This window comes from Mustela putorius, unplaced genomic scaffold (assembly GCF_011764305.1).
Source record: "Mustela putorius furo isolate JIRA1106 unplaced genomic scaffold, ASM1176430v1.1 tig00003937_pilon_pilon_pilon, whole genome shotgun sequence".
Taxonomy (NCBI): domain Eukaryota; kingdom Metazoa; phylum Chordata; class Mammalia; order Carnivora; family Mustelidae; genus Mustela; species Mustela putorius.
In genome coordinates this window covers 2,750,013-2,769,498 of record NW_025422082.1, presented here as the reverse complement: position 1 = coordinate 2,769,498, position 19,486 = coordinate 2,750,013, and the positions used below count along the sequence as shown (strand labels likewise).

Here is a 19,486-nt window from a genome sequence, read left to right as displayed (position 1 = left end):
CAGACCGCTCCAGAGATGGCTGTGTACCCTGGAGATGAGCCTGGAGTCCGGCCTGAGTCAGCAGGGGTGGGGGCAGCGTTGTGCCCAGCCCAGAGGTGGCTACCTTTTGGATCTCAGTTCTCAGACAGCTGCCTGGGAAAAATACATGTTTTTAAATAGCCCATCTGCAAATGGGCCTCTGTGAGGAACGCTATGGGGAACGAGAGGAGGTTTTAAGGCCAGAATGTATAAAAACAAAAGGAAGAAATGGGCCTGTTTTGTGTCCAGAGAGGTGACTGGGAGAGCTGGAGACCTGAGTTCAGTTCTGCGCTGTGGTTTTCTGGGCCTGCTTCCGCAGAGATCAGGGTAGCAGCTACATGGATTAAATCCGCTTTCCCCCAAGGAACTCTAGGGGATAGTGAGAGTGCATTAGCAATCCACAGCCTTTCATTTGGCTTCACTTAAAATTTTATCTTAGAAGTTCAGTGGATACATTTATATGTGTTATATGCCAAAAGCATTAGAGCCCACCGATGTACAGGTGACCCTTGGACAACATGGGTTTGGGCAGCACAGGTCCCCTGATACATGCGGTTACTGCAGTACTCAAACTGTATTTTCTCTCCCTTGTGATTTAAAAAAAAAAAAAAATTTTAGGGTGCCTGGGTGGCTCAGTGGGTTAAGCCGCTGCCTTCGGCTCAGGTCATGATCTCAGGGTCCTGGGATCGAGTCCCACATCCGGCTCTCTGCTCAGCAGGGAGCCTGCTTCCTCCTCTCTCTCTCTGCCTGCCTCTCTGCCTACTTGTAATCTCTCTCTGTCAAATAAATAAATAAAATCTTAAAAAAAATTTTAAAGTTTAATATTTTATTATTATTATTCATTAAACTCTACACCCAACATGGGGCTCGAACTCCCAACTCTGGGATTAAGTGTTGCATGCTCTTCCAACTGAGCCAGCCAGGTGCTCCTCTCCCTTATGATTTTAATATTTTCTTTTCTTGGGGCACCTAGGTGGCTCAGTTGGATAAACATCTGGCTTCAGTTTAGGTGATAATCCCGGGGTCCGGGAATCAAGTCGGCATCATTGGGGATTTGGGTTCTCCCTTCCTTCTGACTCTCACCCTGCTTGTGCGTGCTCTCTCTCTCTCTCTTAAATAAATAAATAAATAAATAAATAAATCTGTAAAATTCTTTTTTCTCTAGCTTACTTTAATGTAAGGATACAGTATATAGTGCATCTAACATGTGAAACGTGTTTATCAACAGTTTCTATTAGTAAGGCTTCTGGTGAACAGGCTAACAGCAATTAAATTTGGGAGCAGTCAGAAGTTATATAAAGATTTTTAAAGATTTTATTTATTTGACCGAGAGAGACACAGTAAGAGAGGGAACACAAGCCAGGGAGTGGGAGAGGGAGAAGCAGGCCTCCCGCTGAGCAGGGAGCCCAATGTGGGGCTCGATCCCAGGACCCCAGGATCATGACCCCAGCCGAAGTCAGATGCTTAACCGACTGAGTCACCCAGGCGCCCCATAGGTGCTGATTTCTGACTGTGTTTTCTAACAACCCCCATGTTGTTCAAGGGTCAGCTGTATTTAAAGTCTGCCAGATTAGCTCATTTGGGAGAAAACCTTTGAATAAAGCCATTTCTTCTGTCAGTTTAAATGAGGGCCAAGGCTATTGCTGGGTGAATCATTTTAAATGCGAAAGTCACTAAGCCCAGCTCCAAGAAGAGGGGACATTGACACTGCGCTAGCTCCATGGGAGGAGTGCGAGTGCGAATGGGTTTGTGTGCATTTCTAAACCACCACAGTTTTGTAACTACTTATCTGTATGGATCAGGATTTTCCTGAGCTGGTGCAGCCAAACACAGTAGTGAATGAGCTCTCAAATGTGATAAAGAGGCAACTGTTGTCTGTAAATCTTAATTTAAAAATGTTTTAGTCATCAAAGCGTCTTTGTTCTCATTCATTTTCATCATTATTAGCTATAAAATTTAACTTGTAAATGTATTCCAACTTTTTAATTAAGATATACTTTTTTAAAAAAGTTTGCTTTTTATTGAAAAGGTTTGGAAACTGCTGGACTAAGTGATCACCAAGGTTTGGCATCCTTTCACATGCATATGCTTGTATACAAGCGTGCGTGCGCACCCATATGCGTGCATGTGTATGTGTGTGTGTGTGTGTGTGTTGTGGGAAGGAGCACTGAGAGATTCTCCTAAGGCTTTGTCTTAGGGACCCAGCTCCACTTCAAGTCTCTCCACATCTCAAGAACTTAAAATCCTTTAGGTCTTAGCCTGCGGTCTGCCTCACCGGGAGCATTTCCCAGTGACCTGTGACCAAACGCTGCCTCAGCACCCAGGGAGCTCTGTGGACGGGGGGTGCTGGCCTCCCACCACTGTATCCCCAAGTACTGGAACAGGGCAAGCCCTCTAATCATTGGTTGACCACCTAAAATTGGGTAACTATTCCTCTTTCCCTCCCTACCCCAACTCCTCATCTGCCCTCCCTGCTGCCCCTTGGGGAAGGGGCAGTCCTTATATTGGGGAATTCCTGGGTTAGCAGTCAAGAAACTTGGAGGTCTGTCTCCATTGATTAACTTGCATGTAGCTTCAGGCTTCAGATGAACAGCCTCTTCTAGAATGTTATCTTTCGCTGAAAGGGTTGAAATGATCTTCATTAGCACCCACACACTATGTCCTCCTTCTGATCTTCTGGTCAGATCTGCACCCTCTCCAGCCACGTCCACACTTCAGGTCCTTGTCTGCACCCCCTGGGAGGCCTTAGCCAAGTCACCCAAGACCATGGGACCCCTTGTCCGTCAGCCTCCACTGAACCCGGGCTCCACTAGATCTCACCCATCGTTTCTCCACTGCTTGGTTTTCCCTGCCTGCTCTTTGGTAGTCGCCTCACCCCTACTTCTCCACTGCTGACCTCCTCTGTGGTTTGGCCTCCCTGCAGACTAGGAGCATCGGGCCATGAAGGGGGCAATCACGTCCCGTGTTGATGAGCTGGATTACCAAGCTGAGCGCTCGGGGCCTCAGCACAGGACAAGCTGGCTTTGCCCCTAACTTTCTGCCCTTCCTCTGCATCTCTGTGTTCACCCAGCCCCTGAAGAGGAGACAGCAGCTGGGACCCTGCAAGGCTAGCCCTGCTTCTGGGGCCCGGGGTTGAGGGAAGGGCAGCGGGTCTCTGCTGTTTCCCCCTCTTCCAACCCTTGGTGCTTCCCATCTGAACCCTCACTCCCAAGACTTCCCTCAGCCTGACGTCACCTCTCCCTCCTACCCAGATCTGGTGGCTCAGAAAGAACAAACAGATTTGGGGACCCAGTGCAACCTTTTAATTCCAAGCAGAGTCCCCCTCCCACAGCATTGTCACACACACACACACACACACAGTGGAAAGGGATGCCAGGGTCTGGGCAGGAACAAAACCCAGACCCAGGCAAAAATATATATATAATTATATACACATATGTATCTGTAGAGAAGAGAAGCTGGGAGTGTGATTTAGGTAGGGCAGAGAGTTAGGAGAGGAAGCAGCTGGGGGGTGCCCCAATAAATTACATTCTTTAGACAGCGTGGTGGGGGTGCATGGGAGTGGGCAGGACCTGGTGGCCAGGACACTCAGCCTGGCCTCATGATCCATCCAAGAGAGCCTGAAGGCCTGGGTTCTGACCGGGATTGGGTGCTGCTGGAAGTCTAGCTGACTTTGCCTGGAGGCTGACGGTGGGCCGGGGTTCTGCCGAATCCCCACTCTAAGCCAAGGCTTCTGGGGAAGCCACAGGGCTGGAGCAAGAGGCTTTGAAGCTTAGGGGTCATGAGGAGACAACAGGGTGAGCTGGAGGACAGGGTGACCTCATTGCTAGAGGCTGAGCTCAAGTCGCTCCTGCTAAGAGTCGGAGAAGCCAGAGGCCCAGGTGCAGGGGAGGCTGTCCAAGGGGAGGTGAGGAGGCGGGCCTGGGTGCCCACGAAGTCCCGCGGCTCTCCCTGCCTGCCCAGCTGCTTCTCACCATCACCCTCCTCCCAGCAGGCCCAAGGGTTCTACCCACCCACTGGTCAAGATGGCCAATACACCTGCCCACTAGGTGCTGCCTTCCCTTCTCCTTACTCTCTTGGGGGGACTCTCCTGTGGAGGTGGGGTGGGAGAGGGTGCAAACATTATCTCTGTGTGTGCTGGGCTCCAGACGGGGTTTGCCCTGTGCCTCGAGGGCCAGGGGGGAGGGAAAGGGGCTCCTGGCTCCTTGTGAGGAAGCAAGTTCAAGTCCCACAACCCGGGCCCTGCAGAGGTCTTGGCTCCCCCTCAGCTGGGGGTGGAGCCAACCCTACCTCCATCCCCCCTGCAACCTGCTCCCTTAAGAGATGATGCCTTGGGGTCTAGCGGCCCCAGCTCCAGAGCCCCGAAGCAGCAGGGGAGAGCATCAGTCACGGAGTGGGAAGGGTGATCAGAAGAGAGAAGCCTTTTTCTTGAGTTCATTCCGCTTCCACAGGGCCAGCTTGCTAAACTCTTCAGGAGACATGGAGAATACCCTTGAGAAGTCCTCAGCTGACAGATGTCTCTGGAAAGGGGACACCCCGAGGCAGCTTAGGGACAGGGGCTTGGGGCAGGCGGGGCCAGGGGACTAAGGGAACACTCAGACAGAGAGGGCCCTGGGTCTCCCACCCATTTCCTCTGCATACCTCAAGCCTCATCCGGTCCACACCTGGAGGCAACTTGGTTCTCCCCTTATTGGTCACCACAAGCATTTCGTAGGGATAGATCTGGGGGAGAGGGGAGGGAGGGGGCAGCCTTAGGCCCACAGAGCCTCCTGTCAGCGTAACCCCCTCAATTCCCTGGGCTACCTATCAGCCTGTAAGGGCCACTGGGGCCCACGCCATTTTTGCCAACCATCTCCCCCAACTTCCCTGCTGCCCTCCCATCACTGACCCCTTAGTGCATTCGCTTCCCTGGCTTCTCCCCACCAGCTGGCTGGCCCGCCCCCCACTGCAGACGGTTCTGTCCCCTGCCCACCACCCCTGGCTCTGCCCCTGCCCCTCACCTTCTGCTCCAGCACACAGGGCAGGGAGTTCCCCCGGTCCATCCTCCCCCTCTGGCCCTCTCCGTTCTGGGGAGACCAAAGCCGCAGTGAACCAGAGTGAGGCAGGGAGACCTCCCCAGCCTTACCCGGGGGCTTCTCGTGTCTTTACCATGCAGCTCTGTGGCCCCGCACCTCCCCCCCAACACTCCCTTCACCCGTCTGTGGCTTCTGCTGCTCCGCGTGCTCCCCTCCAGAAGGAGCTCACCTGCAGGCCTGCAGGAGAGAAGAGTCACTGTCCAGAGGCAGCTCTGAGGTCAGCAGGCCTCCAAACCTGCCAGCGCTGCCTCCCCAACCTCCAGCCACAGCCCTGCCCACATCACAGCCGCAGGCTGCCCTGGGGCCTGTTGGGGCCTCCCTGCCTCTCACCTGGGCTTCCAGTCTCACTCCCAGAGGGGCTGAAGTCTGTGGACTGTAGCTAGAAAGGACATGAAGGGGTCAGAAGGAAGCTGGGGAACTCTGCACTGCCCCCCAGGATGCCCCAGCAGCTCAGTCCCTCTGAGGCACTCAAAGGCACACTTCCCTTGCAGTCTGTGGTCTTCCTCTGTGATCTTACCCGGCTCAGCGTGGTCCTGCCATAGGCGGGGAGAGAAGATGACTTCGATGTTCCTGCATGCAAGGCTGGGAGAGAGGAAGAGGGCCTGTTCAGTGCCTTTGTTCTGACCATCATTCTTGAGAGGGCTGCCTCCCTGGCCTCCCCTGCCAGAAGCAAGGTGGTGAAGCATGGGCCTGGGGGGGCCCGGGGGGGGGGCCTGTTGGCTTCTGGCTAATGCCCATTACCTTCCACAAGTGCCCTGTGCTCGCGGCTCTGAACTGTCTCACTAAGTACACATCTGGGGACGCCTGAATGAATCTGTTGGTTGAGCATCTGACTTTGGCTCAGGTCATGATCCCAGGGTCCTGAGATTGAGACCCGCATAGGGCTTTCTGTTCGGCGGGGAATCTGCTTCTCCCTCTCCCTCTGTCCTCCCCCCGGCTTGTGCTCTCTCTCTAATAAATAAAATCTTTAAAACCAAATACACACACACACACACACACACACACACACACACACACATATCTCTGGGTGTAATGCCCAAGTGTTAGAATTGATAGGTCAATGATGGCCAGAGGATCACCATCCTAAAATGAAACTCAGGGCTGCAAAAATATATCTGAAATTTAGTCAAAATAATTAGAACCATTAAAATCTTATCATTAGCAATACTAGTGATCAAATTTCAGACATTTGATACTACAATACAGAAATGATCATCCCCCCCACCACCGCGCCCGCACCATGAGTTGCTAGACTGTACCAGCAGCCACTGTGCAGCACATCTGTGGGGTGCCTGGTTGGCTCCGTCTGCACAGCACAGGACTCTTGATCTCAGGGCAGAGAGTTCAAACCCCATGGCGGGTGTAAAACTGACTTAAAATTATATATATATAATATATATTATATATGTAGACTTCCCATTTGCAAGATCAGATGTCACTTTCAACTCACACATTTCAATGGTAGAGCTTAGCTTTCTTGCACAGCAGACTGTAACTCAAGAAAACTGGTTTTTAGTTAATAGGTTTTCCTAAAAAAGAACTTTGTAATTAATATTCTTAGTTTGGCCAGATCTCAAGACTTTCATGTCCAAATGCTAGAAACCATTGGCATCTTACGGCAATCATTCTGAAAAAGGTTTTTAAGGTGTACTTACTTATTTAAGTAAGTAATTTCTATAGCCAATGAAAGGCTCGAACTCATGACCCCAAGATCACACACTCCTCCAACTAAGCCAGCCAGGCACCCCGACAAACGTTTTTGTTTGAAGGTTTAGCCTTGATAGATTCAAAACTGTAAGAAATTGTCTTCTTAAAACATTCTTTTAAAAGCTTGTTTGGAAGTTTTGTGAGAACAAAATGTGTTTTGAGGAACTTTTCTTTTCTTAATACTTTTTTTTAATACTTCTTACTTTTGTACAGGAAATTATCTGTTTCTACAAAGATCAGTCATTATTGAAGTATCTCACTTTTTTAAAAAAGATTATTTATTTATTTATTTGACAGAGAGAGAGATCACAAGTAGGCAGAGAGGCAGGCAGAGAGAGGGGGAAGCAGGCTCCCTGCTGAGCAGAGAGCCTGAGGCAGAACTCGATCCCAGGACCCTGAGGCCATGACCCTGAGCCGAGGGCAGAGCTTAACCCACTGAGCCATCCAGGCGCCCCTGAAGTATTTCACTTTATAAAAAAAGAGATTGTATTTATTAGAGAGAGAGAGAAAGAAAAAGAGAGAGCAGGGGGAGGGGCAGAGAGAGAGAGGAAGTAGACTTCCCGCTGAGCAGAGAGCCTGAAGTGAATCTTGATCCCAGGATGCTGGGATCGTGACCTGAGTTGAAGGCAGATACTTAACGGTCTGAACCACCCAAGCACCCCAGCATTTCCCTTTCCTGAGAATAAGTAAACATTTACATTTCAAGTGACTGACAGAATTTCAACCTACAGAGCACGTAAGATTTTTACTTCAAATTACTTTTATTTATTTTCAAAGATTTTATTTATTTATTTGACAGAGAGAGACAGAGAGAGAGGGAACACAAGCAGGGGGAGTGGGAGGGGGAAAAGCAGGCTTCCCATTGAGCAGGGAGCCGGAAGCAGGGCTGGATCCCAGGACCCCAGGATCATGATCTGAGCCGAAGGCAGAGGCTTAACAGCTGAGCCACACATGTCTCCTTCAAATTACTTTTAGAAAGCTTATTTATGTTTGAAAGTGACCATTTCAATATTACTACGAAGTCAGAATGACATGCCTGTTCATAATTCTGAAATTGTTCAGGGCCCCTGAGGGGCTCAGTGTGTTAAGTGTCCGACGTGATTTCTGCTCAGGTCATATCTCAGAGTCCTGAGATCGAGCCCCACGTTGGGCTCCGGACTCAGCGCAGAGTCTACTTGGGATTTTTTCTCTCTCTGCCCCTCCCCCTGCTTACACACATGTGCTCTCTATCTCTCTCTCTAATAAGTAAATTTAAAAATCTTAAGAAAACAGTCTGAAATTGTTTAGGTGGATTAGCTATGACCGTAACCTGTGCAATCACATGATCATCATCACATACAAGTTCAGGGATGCCAAAGATGATGAGGAAGTAGACGTTTGGCTCTCCACTTTGTCAGGCCAAAATGGAAGTTGAAAGGCTAATTCTGACTGAATAGCAAAATCTGGTGGAACATGAAGATTGAATCCCACCTTCGGGGCATCTTGCCACCTGCCTCTTTCTTCACACCTTCACTATTCTACATTCTCGAAGAAGGCCCTATTGTAACTCTTCCCACTCATACTGAAGCATCATCCTGGGGACTCAGTGTCCCTGTGGATGACCGTGCACATTTGGCCCTTATGGCTCCTTGAATCCCCCACCCCGGTGGCCTCCACCTGCACCCCCCATTGAGGCAGCCCCTTACATGGCCACCCCCGGGGTCTTGTCCACAACGCCAGCACCTTGACATCTGAAGCCCCGGAATCCCACTTTGCAGCCACTGCAACACACCCTTCCTTGTTTGCAACTTCTCCTTAGCCTCACTCCCAGCACATCCATTCATCAGGGTCATGGGGACCTCCAGGGTCTTGATCTCTACCCATGTCCCCGAGTTTCGCTCCATGGTCAGCAGGCGCCTGGCCCCTCCTCCCTCAGGGCCTGCCTCATACAACCCTAACCCTGGATCAACCAGCTCCCCTGTCCCTGCAGGCCTCAGCACCCGCTCCTGGACCCAAGTCCCCAGCCCGAAGAGCAAGAGACATTTCAAGAGCAAGAGGCATTTCGAGGCCAGAAGATGGCCTCTTGCATCCTGAATCCTGCTTGGGGGCAGGTGGTGGGGTGAGCTCCAGGGCACAGCTTCAACATCCTCCTTTCCCTCTCTTCTCTGCACAATCCTATTTTCTCTCAAGGTCTTACACAAGCTGAAGACTCACCTCACCCTGCAAGCTTCCGGCTCAGTTAAGCCCGGCTCCCACCTACATGTGCTTCAAGCCCAGCATGTCCCAAACTGGTCCCTTCGTCCTTCCCCCAAGACCCACACTCCCTCATCACCTCAGTTCCAGGTTTGTCCCCACCCAGCACCCAAGCCAAGACCCCCCACTCGGCTCTCTCTCCACATCCAATCAGCCACTTAGTCTGGCTGACTCCATCTCCTGTATGTTTCTTAAGCCCACAGCCTTTCTCTGGGCCTCGGCATAGCTTTAGCCCTTACCCAGCCCCTTGGAAAATGTGGTGGAGTGTCTCCGAAGATGGCCTGCCTGTTCTCTTCCAGCCTGTGTGCCTTTGAGCCACTGCCTTCATCAGGCAATGGAATGCCTCTCCCCTCGCCCGAGTGGAGGCTGCCCGCTGAGCTGCTCTGACCAACAGGAGTGGAGCTTGGCTCCGAGACTAGGCTTTCATAGGCCTCAGAGTTTCAGGTTGGGTTCTCACATCTCCCTCCCTCTGCTGCAGCCATGCGGCTCTGGGGAAGTTCGGGCTAGACTCCAGTGATGAAGGTATAGTACCCAAAGCCCAGGCTACCGCGTCTCTGGCTGATCCGTCACCCCAAGGCACACTCTGGGTTCTGGAACTGCAGGCTCCTGCAGGCCTGTAAGCGGACCAGGACATTTCCTGTTCCTTGCCTCTGCTCCCACGCTGTCCTCAGTGTCTGAAGAGAATATATCTTTTCACTCTTTATAATCCCATGTCCAGCATATGTTAGACACTCAATAAATGTTTTGTCAATGAAACAAAATTTGTTCATTCTGCTTTAGCTGATACTATCTTTTATCACCTAGTCTTATTCCACGATTGGTATCCTTGCCCTGAGGAGAGCATGATTGCCTTGACATGCCAGTGACAGAACCTTCTGTCTCCTGTACCCCCATATGATAGACGGACTCAGACCCTGTGGTTCTGGCCTCGAGGTCTGGCCACGTGATTTGGGGCCCCAGCTGTGGCACTCACAGGTATGAAAGGGTGTCCTGTCAGGCAGAGAGCGGGTTTTCCTCCGGATAGGCAAGGACTTTTCCATCTCTTCTTTCAAGATCATCTTTCCCAAGTTGGAAGTAACCTGGAGAAAGAGAGAGGAAGACTTCCGTACTCAGTTCTTACCTCCAGCGGAGCCGGATACCTGCATTCCAAAGCCGCTGATTTGTGCCCTGGAGCCTGTGGGGCCTGTCACTCTGGTCTGAAGCGCTGCCACACTGGGTCTGGCCACCCCCGAGAGCAAGGAGTCGGTGCGGCATCCAAGTGGCCTCTGCATCCCAGGTCACTCTCCCAGAGCACCAGCCCCAGCCACTCTTGTGGCCTTTCCATGACTCCCGACACCCTCTCTCCTGCTGTTCTTGCTCCTCTTCCCACGAACTTAGCCTCCTGAAGCCTGGCACTGGGAGGGGGGCACCCTTTTCTTTCCCTTAACCCTAAGTTAACTAGTGTTCCCCCAAAGCAGCGTGAGGTCCTGGTGTCCCTTCAGCAGCAGCAACCCGATGTCCGGGAAGAAGCGGAATTCCTCATGTTCCTACAAGGATTTTCTTCAGGTACAAAACCATTCAGAACAGAACAGCTAGAGATCTGGGACTTTTGTCCCCAAGAAGATATGGGCAGGGTGGCTGGGGTGAAGCGAGATGCTACCTTACTGAGTTCCTCTCGCTGACGCTCCCTGAGAGCTTTCATCTCCTCCCCGGAGTCATCATCTTCCTCCTCTTCCTCTTCCTCTGCCCCCCTCCGAGATGCCTTCCGCTTCCTCCATTCTGTCTCTGGGGAACAAGGGCACAAGCAGGCTCATCAATCAGCCATTCACTCACCAAGTATTTATTAGGCGCTGGGCTGCCCCTTCAAGAGAACACTACAGACTACTTTGTAAAAAATAAAAGGAGGGGCGCCTGGATGGCTCAGTCGGTTGGGCATCTGTCTTTGGCTCTGGGGGTCCTAGGATCAAGCCACACATTGGGCACCCTGCTCAGCGGGGAGCCTGCTTCTCCCTCTCCTCCCTGCTGTGCTCTCTCTCACTCTGTCTCTTTCAATAAAGCAATAAAAGCCTTAAAGAAAAATAAAAGTAATGTTCTCTAGCCTTCTGGTAAAGCTGAGTAGGCAACACATAGTCACATGACCTAATTCTCTCATTCCACTTTCTCTTTTCCAGAACAGAGCTCCAATCCTAGAGCCCGGGGTGCAGACATTTGGTCAATGTCTGCTGAGTTGTCCAATAAGTGAATGGAAAGGGAGGGGAAGACCAACAAGCAGGACCATGTACACCAAGAGCTAGAGGAAGGCAGGGAGTAGCGATGGGCCACGAGGGTCATGAAGGACAGAGGGTGGCCGTGGGGAGAAGGTGGGCTCGTGGAGCTTCAACACAGACTATGAGGTGGTGTCCCGGGCCTCCCCTCCCCTCTCCAGCACGGTCTCCTACCCACGACCGCCAGCGACGGGGGGCATGGCCAATAGTCGGTTTCAATCTTGGCCGGCTGGTTGGGGTCGGGCGGTTGGGCTGCAGGGAACTTGGAGGACTCGATGATGAGGTCCTCGATGAGGTGCTTGCTCTGAGGGCTGCCTGCCGTGGACTCTGCGGGTGGAGGCCAGGGTCAGTCCCCACCCCGAGTCAGGCCACTTCAGCCCACCCTAGCCCCCGACTCCTTCACCTGTCCCGGTCATACCGTGGCACCATGTGTGTGAAAACAGGGCACAACAAAAAGCACTGGGCAGAGGTTACGTGCTGTTATGGATGGCTTTTCTCCCACGGCCTCCCAGCCCTCACCTCTCTGCTTGTAGATGGGTGGCTTCTTGTAGATGTTGGAATCTGGGCGGGTGGTCTCTGTGGACAGGGAGCAAGAGCCGATGAGAAGGATATGCGGATGGTGGGCGAGACTGGCTCATTGAGGAGAAGGGCACAAATGGGATGGGCTCCTGCCCAGAGCCAAGCCAGAACCGGAGTTTCTGGAGCTGTCCCTCAAGGGGCTGTTTTCACACTTTTCTTGTTGGGTGGGAGCAAAGGCACAACAGGGCCCATCATTTTGGGGAGTTCTGCCTGTGGTCCTGGCAAGAGGGGGTCTGGCCATTCTGGAGTGAGCCTATACCCCAGAAAGTGGGGGGACTGAGAATAAGAAGCTTCAGTGCCTGTAGGAAAAAGAGGTCCTCAGGGAAGGGTGCCCCACCCCGCCATAAAAACCTACCCGGATGGTGGAAATGGGGTAGCGGAGTCCGGGGGGTCCCAGTGGTTCTTGGGGCTGAAGCCTGAGAGATGGTTCCAGGGGACCGGCTCTCTGCCCATACCTGCAGAGCAGAAGTGCGGTTGGCTGAAGCTCCCAGGTCCCCCACCCTAACCCTCTCCAGCCCATGGAGACACTGCTTCACCTCACTCCACCATCTCTGTCCCCCCAACCCTAGCAGCCCACAAGCCCCCAACCCCAGGGCAGAGGAAGGGTGTCCAAGGACTCGACCTGCTGGTGGTGTCCGACCCAGGGAGAAAGGGCTAAATGAGGTCCTGGGTCAGACAGACAGATGGCCCCAGAGCTGGTCGGCGACAGGATGAGGTCATCCTTCGGGCCCTGCATATGTGTGGGGGTGGGGAGCTGGGCAAGTGTCAGGTGTGGGGCAGACTCACCTCTGGGGATGGTGGGGGGGATGTGGATTTGGGTGACAGTGAGCGCTGCGGATGGAGAGGAGGCTGGTCAGAGCCACAAGGGTAGGGGTAAATCCTCAGCCCTAGAACCCCGGAGGGACTGCCTCATCCCCCACCCAACTCTGCACCAGTGTCTGGCAAATCTTGGAGCTGCATCTTCTCTCTCAGTCCTTGCCAGTTCCCAGTACTGGCCCTCCAGCCTTCTCCCTCTTAGTGCTCTCCTGGGCAGAGTCCTCTCTTTCTCTGCAGGCACAGAGAAGGCACGGATCTTGCGCAGTGTGCTTGTGGTCCGCGGGCCAGCTGGAGGTGGCTCTGGCCCCATACTCGGAGCCTAGCACTCAGGGTAAGGGCCAAGAACCTTGCGCATCCAGGATGGAGTCTGGGCTCCCTGCCAGGCAGTCAAGTCTCCCCCTCAAGCCTGCCTCTCGGGCTCCCCTGCTCAGCGGTGCCACAACCCCTTTCTGGAATAGTTTCCAAAGCAGCTGCCGTGGGTTACCTCTGGCACTTCCATCCCCGGTGTGGAGGGTGGGCGGGGAAGTATCACCTCTATTTTACTGGAGGGGAAACTGAAACCACGCCTTCCCACCGTCACTCAGCTAGGACTTCCAGCCTCCCAGTAAAGTGTTCAGGGGGGCTTCGGGCCAGTTTGGTCTTTCTGTGCACTCCCATGCTTCTCCTCCATGGCCCCTCACCCCCTGCTCTGCGAGGCTGCCATTCAAACGTGGCCTCCCCTGTTCTCCACGTGGAGCTACCCCCCAGCCTCCAGCCGTCTCTGCCGGCTCTCCACAGACACTGGGCGGATCATTGGTTGATTTCTGCCCACAGTTCCCTTTCTTGTTTTGGAGTCTGGCCGCCAGGAAAGGAAGCAGGAGAGGGATTCCGCCTCCTCCCCTGTGTAGCTGAGGGAGCCCTTCCCCCAAGTCCCGTCCAAGAGGAGCCTCCCAGCCCTCACCTCCCGGCTTCTAGGCAGCTCCACGTGCTCCAGGAGAGAATAGGTAAAGTGTGGCTCATAGATCATGAGGTCAGGCCGCTCGATGTCCAGGATGGCCTTATCCTTGGGGATGGCAGCCAAGTCTTTGTAGCCCAGCACCTGATTGTCCATCTTGGCCTGAAGGGAAATGGCAGGAATGAAGCAGACGTGCTGAAAGCCTCACTAGCATTCTGACCTTACAAGCTAGACTTGCCATGTCTCAGGAAGAAAACGGGCAGCATTTGAGATACCAGCTCCTATTAGTTAATAATTCTATTGTTTGAATTTTTAAAGGTCTAGAGAGTCACCTTAAAAAATGATGGTCCTTCACCTAGCACTTTGGGTACAAGGAGGCAAGACCAGACCAGTAGAAGCCGGCTGTGGGGAACCTTCTCTGGATTTCTGGCTTCTCTCTGCCTACCAGTCCCGGCAGAACCGTCGTCTGGGAGGCTCTGGGTGAAGCGGCCCAGCACGTTCCCCACCCCACTCCCTCGTCCCTGCCTGAGGGTGCTGGTGGCCGAGAGATACTCACCACGATGCTGGAGGGAGAGCCAGGAACACTGGAGTCTCGGGAGGAGCTGACGCTCCCAGGGGAGGTCAGTGGTTGCTGGGGAGAGTGAAAGGCGGGCGGGTGGGAGTGAGCGTGCGTGCCAGGGCCGGAGCGGGCAGGGCTCTCCACCAGGCGGAGGGCCGGGCGGAGGCGGGGGGGGGGGGGGGGGGGGGGGGGGGGGGGGGGGGGGGGGGGGGGGGGGGAGGGGGGGAGGGCTTCCCTAGGTCTCTGGGGACGCAAGGTGCGGCGCCGCGGGCAGCCACCAGGTGGCACCGTCGACGCCCGACCTGCCTCTCCGCGGGGAAGCCGGCCCCCACCCGCTGCCCAGGCCGCCCACCGCCCGCGGACGTGGGGGCGGCCCCCGCGCACCTTCTGCAGCCGTTCCATGCAGCAGGGAGCTGTCCGGTCGGGTCACTCGCAGAGCCCCGTGCGCGAGGGAAGACGACAGGGCGTCAGGCTCTGCCCGGCTCCTGGGCGCTGCGCGCTCCGGGCCACGAGAGCAGGGAGTGCGTTCCGCCGGGCTGTGGCGTCCTCATCCCTTAGCGACTCTCCAGGCGGCTGACCGAGCGCCGGGCCTGCGAGGGGAGGGAGAGCGTGCCTGTGAGCGCGGTGGCGCCCCGGACCTCTGGGAGCTCGGGATAGCAGGGCGGAAGGGAGCCGGCGCCCTCCAGGATCGCGGCTTTCCATTCGCTCAGCTCCAGGAGGGCCAGCGCGTGTGGACAGCGAGGCGGGAAAGCGGAGGGGCTGCACTTGTTTTTGAGCCATTGTTCTCTGGCTGGAAAGGAAATGACTGCAGGGGTCAGCCGTTCCCGTGCAGCCTCCGCATTCCTGCTTTGTCACACCTGCCGGGCCCTGCCCTGTCCTGGGGCCGCAGTCGGGTTTCAGGCCCAGTTTCTCACTCCCCTTGGCCTTTGCCAAGGCTTCTCCCTCTGGCTCTGGGCTGGCCCCCGACCCTCTGCCCCACCCCCCAGTCCATTGGCCATTGTGCTCCCCTCTGTCTCATAGCCCAGAGGGTTCTAATGAGCCTATGAGGTGGACAGACTATGAGGACTGGGGCTGCCCTCTGCACTGCTGCTTCAAGGCAAGGCAGCACCCCTGCCTGCACTGCTCTTTCTCTCTCCTAGAGAGTTGGGTCTTGTCTGCTGCAGTAGATTATGAGTTCCCTGGGGCCACAGTCCATGTCTTGGTGTCTCCAGCCTTCATGGGCAATTCCTTTAGCAATCCTCCTTCCCCTCTCCCCCATGTTGATCATGCAATAACCATTCAGTGAATGGCTGTCTGGGTTTCCAGCAATGGGGATAGTGGGACTCTCTGTGACCCTGGGCAAGTTACTTATTCTCTCTGTGCCTCACCCTTCTCATCTGTAAAATGGAAGTACTAGTATCTCTGTCCTGGGGCGACTCTGAGTATTAGATAAGTTATAACAGGCGAAGTGCTTAAAACATTATCAAGTCTAGGGAGAGTATTAGCTATTATTATTTCTTTTTCTTCAAGGACTAATGAACTCTGATGTCTATTCCATAGCCAGTCTTTACCACAGTGGGTAATGGCCATTAGTGTGCTCCCAACCTTAACACCTGTTACTTTGTATCAGGCCATTCTTGGGCTCACCCTCCACCCCCAAAACCACCTGCAGGAGCAGCCCTCACTCCCACTTCCCTGCTTCTGCGCATGCTCTCCCACTACTCTCTGTCCACCTCCTCATCTCCCGGATCCTGGATGCTCTTGCTCTGGGAGGCCTCCCCTGCTATGCTAGACCTTCTCATAGCCCTTCACTGATATTCCAGTGCGACTGAAAAACAAACCCATATAACTTAGCCCTTCATTATATGTTACCTAATGCAGGAACATATTTTTTCACTAACCAGAATGAGGGCGAACTTCTGGAGGGCAAAATAACAAAGCAATTGCCATCCTGTTTAGAATGCTCATGCTAGGTACTTTTTTAAGATTTTATTTTTAAGTAATCTCTACACGCAATGTGGGGCTCAAACCTACAACCCCAAGATCAAGAGTCACATTCTCCACCAACTGAGCCAGCTGGGGGCCCTAATAAGCAGTTTAAAAGGATGATTCATCTCATCCCCTCCGATATCCCTATAATGCAGACCCATTTACAGATAAGAAAACTGAGGCTCAAAGAGGTTAAAAAGTTGTCCACAGTCATGGAGCTGAAAATGACTGTCTTCAGCACTGGCATGGTTCAAAGCGCCTAGCAAGTACTGTGTTGCTAGTACCGTGTCAGGTGCATTGTGGGGAATAGAAGAAAATCTGCCACATTTCTCAAGTTTCTTTTGGAATTCTAGAATCAAGTCTTCTCCAAGACAAGTCCCTGGCTGTCAGAGCCACACTAACTATTTGGTGCCCATGGAAAGACTCCATTCCAGAGCTTTATCCTTCTCCGGCCTTCTTAGCTCTCCCTTTGTAATGCTTTTATAACTAGGTGTCTGAGGATCAGCATAAACACTAATATACATTCAAAGAGCTGTTAGCTCTCTTTCACTTCTCTCTGATCTTTACTATGTTTTTTTTTTTTTAAGATTTTATTTTTTTGAGAGATAAAGAGAGAGAGAGAGAGAGAGAGCACGCGCACGCGCACACACAAACTAGGGGAGCAGTAGCAGAAGAGGGAGAAGCAGACTCCCTGCTGAGCAGGGAGCCTGATGTGGGACTTGATCCCAGGACTGTGGAATCATGACCTAAGCTGAAGGCAGATGCTTAACCAGCTGAGCCACCCAGGTGCCCCTACTATGTTTTTTTTTTAAAGATTTTATTTGTTTGCCAGAAAGAGAGAGAAAGAGCGCACAAACGGGGAGTGGCAGGTAGAGGGAGAAGCAGGATTCCCCACTGAGCAAGGAGGCCGATGTGGGACTTGATCCCAGGACACAGGGATCATGACCTGAGCCAAAAGCAGACACTTAAATGACTAAGTCACCTAGGCATCCTTGATCTTTACTGCGTTAATAGCCATTGTCAAACTAGCTATCTACATGGCTTAGCTTTACAGCCAAACACTCATTCATCCACGTGTCTATCCACCTATCCATCTCCATCCGTCCATCCATCCATCCATCCATTCACCCACTCACCCATCCATCTACCAGTCAACTAACCACCCACCCAGTCATATCTTGCTTTATCCATCCATTCACCAAATACTTCCTGAGCTCCTACTCTGTAATAACTGTAGGCAACGCTCTGTGATAAGTCTTACAGAGAAAAAAAAAGATGAGGCAAGGGAGCCAAGCTGCCCCTGCAGAAATAAGGCATATATGTAGATAATTCCCACGCAAAGCAGAAAATTACATATGCCAGATAAGATAATAGAAGGAGCTTTGAGAGGTCACAGGGCAAGGGATCACTTCTGCTGGGGTGTCGAGAAGAGAAAATAAAAAAATATATTCTTTACAGGAGGTATTTGAACGCCCAGTTTGAGTTCATGCAAAAAACTAAAGAATGGACTCTTGAAAGAGAAGGCAGCATGAGCAAAAGTAGGAGCATGGGGCCGGGGGTGGGGGGCAGCACTGGGTCTGTCTAGGGAACAGCAAATATGGCTGAACTGTAGAGCTCATGAGGTTGAAATCTGTGTGGAGCAAGAGGTTGAGGGTCAGATTATGGAGGCCTCCAACCCAGACCAGGGGATTTCAATTGCATTTTGTGGGCAACAGAAGCCATAGAATGCTTAGAAACTTCTTTCAAACAACGAAGTGATAGATCCAAGCAGTGCTTTGAGATGATGAATGTGGCTGGGAGAGAGGACTGGACAGGAAGGGGCAGCATGGACAGACCAGCCTGGAAGCTACGAGAATAGTTCTGGCAGGGACTTGTGAGGGCCCAGACCCTCGCGTGTGGCCCAAGATGGACTAGAGGCCAATGGGAGAGATCCTAGAGGCAGAATGTGCAAAACAGACTCCATCTGGAGAGGCCCCAGGACAGAGGTGGGTGGCTGGCTCAGAGGCAGAAGAAGGGGAAGCAGTGAGCTCACTTGGTGCCCACTTGAGGTGGAGGTGGGCACCGCTGACGAGCAGGAGGACGCGGAGGCTGAGGGAGGAGCGGGCTGGAAAGAGAAATGTAGGAGCCATCTGACCAGAGGGGGTCTGAACATGAGGTCGCCAAGGGAAAGAAGTTCAAAACCAGCATCCTAGGAAACACCTAGGGGACTAGAAGAAAAATCATCACAGATGGCACAAAAGGGACCAGGAAAAGAAGATGGCTGCTCCCTGGGGGCAGGGAGTGTGTCTAGTGCCTCTGAGCACAGGGAGTTCGGACAGGTGAGCGCGAGGGTGGGAGGGAAGGGCTGAGGAAAAGCCATGAAGCCCAGTCTGTGGCCAGACAGGAGAGACCTGCTGGCTGGAGTATGGCTCTCCATGTTGGTGGCCTCTGGGAGCATTTCCAGGGGAAAAGTGAGGCCTCCTTGCAGGGTGGGCCTGGCTAGGACACAGGGGAGGGGAGTGGGGCAGAAGGGCCTGAGGGGGTCAGAGAGGGGCTTCAGAGGAGGTCTGATTGGCTGAAGGTGTTTAAGGAAAGGGGAGACTGGAACTCACTTGCAGGCACTGGGGAGGGAAGAGTGGAGAGGAAGAAGGGTCCCCTGGGTGAGGGATGCGGTCCTGGCCCAAGTGGAGGGCTGGCTTGGGAAGGGAAACTCGGCTTTCCTGGAAGGACAGAAAAGGGAAAGAAAAGAGAAACAACACAGGGCCGTGTAGCCTGGGCCAGGCTCTTATTTTTCCAGGAAAAGGGACAGGGAAGGCCATAGGCAGATCTCACAGGTCGGTGGGACAGAGGCTGCGGAGAGTAGATGAGGTTGGGGGGTAGCTCCAGGCTGAACTACCAGGGAGAAGAGAGTTTTGGTGTGTTCTGGAGCCTCAGACTGAGCCTGGTGGTGGCTGGGGCACCCTCCCCTTGAGGACCAGCCAGCGTGGGGGTGGGAGGGGTGGGGGCGTGGGGGGTGGGGGAGGGCAGGTGGGTACTGTGGGAAGTCGACTGTGCATCAGAGAGGAACCGCCAGGAGAAGGGCCCCTCTGAGCGAAGTCACAGCGGAGCACAATCCCACCCTGAAGCCACACTCACAGGTGTGCAAACACTGCCTTCAGGCAGCGCTGCTCAGAAACGGATTCAGGCTTCGAAATAATGATGTCTCTGCTCTGGTCCCCCAACCCTATCCAAAGCAGTCTGCAAGCTGATGCTTGTCCCCTGGGCTGGGTCTGCCCCCTGAACCTCAGGGTCTCCCTGACCCTGGGCCATACTTGAGTGTGAGGCTTGCCTTAAGAAGTGAAGTTCTTACTGATGAAATATTTGGGGTGGAGTGTCC

General features: G+C 53.3%; 1 protein-coding gene across 11 annotated transcripts in view; it reads right to left on the bottom strand.

Annotated features, from left to right (window-relative positions):
* Positions 1–3,297: 3,297 nt before the first annotated feature.
* The window catches only part of DMTN (dematin actin binding protein), a 27,534-nt gene continuing 11,345 nt past the window's right edge, over positions 3,298–19,486 (bottom strand). For 4 of the 11 annotated variants that reach the window (XM_045069490.1, XM_004763313.3, XM_004763312.3 and 1 more), the window contains exons 2-16: positions 14,548–14,753; positions 14,161–14,235; positions 13,611–13,766; positions 12,641–12,685; positions 12,210–12,309; positions 11,795–11,851; positions 11,450–11,602; positions 10,672–10,796; positions 10,006–10,111; positions 5,611–5,675; positions 5,424–5,472; positions 5,263–5,270; positions 5,019–5,084; positions 4,660–4,740; positions 3,298–4,538 (exon numbers count right to left, since the gene is read on the bottom strand). In XM_045069490.1, the coding sequence (XP_044925425.1) occupies positions 4,425–4,538; positions 4,660–4,740; positions 5,019–5,084; positions 5,263–5,270; positions 5,424–5,472; positions 5,611–5,675; positions 10,006–10,111; positions 10,672–10,796; positions 11,450–11,602; positions 11,795–11,851; positions 12,210–12,309; positions 12,641–12,685; positions 13,611–13,766; positions 14,161–14,235; positions 14,548–14,565 (1,218 nt within the window). In that variant the 5' untranslated portion in view covers positions 14,566–14,753 and the 3' untranslated portion in view covers positions 3,298–4,424. The remainder of the gene's footprint in view (positions 4,539–4,659; positions 4,741–5,018; positions 5,085–5,262; positions 5,271–5,423; positions 5,473–5,610; positions 5,676–10,005; positions 10,112–10,671; positions 10,797–11,449; positions 11,603–11,794; positions 11,852–12,209; positions 12,310–12,640; positions 12,686–13,610; positions 13,767–14,160; positions 14,236–14,547; positions 14,754–19,486) is intronic. The other 7 variants (XM_013061823.2, XM_013061822.2, XM_013061824.2 and 4 more) reach the window with 7 other exon arrangements.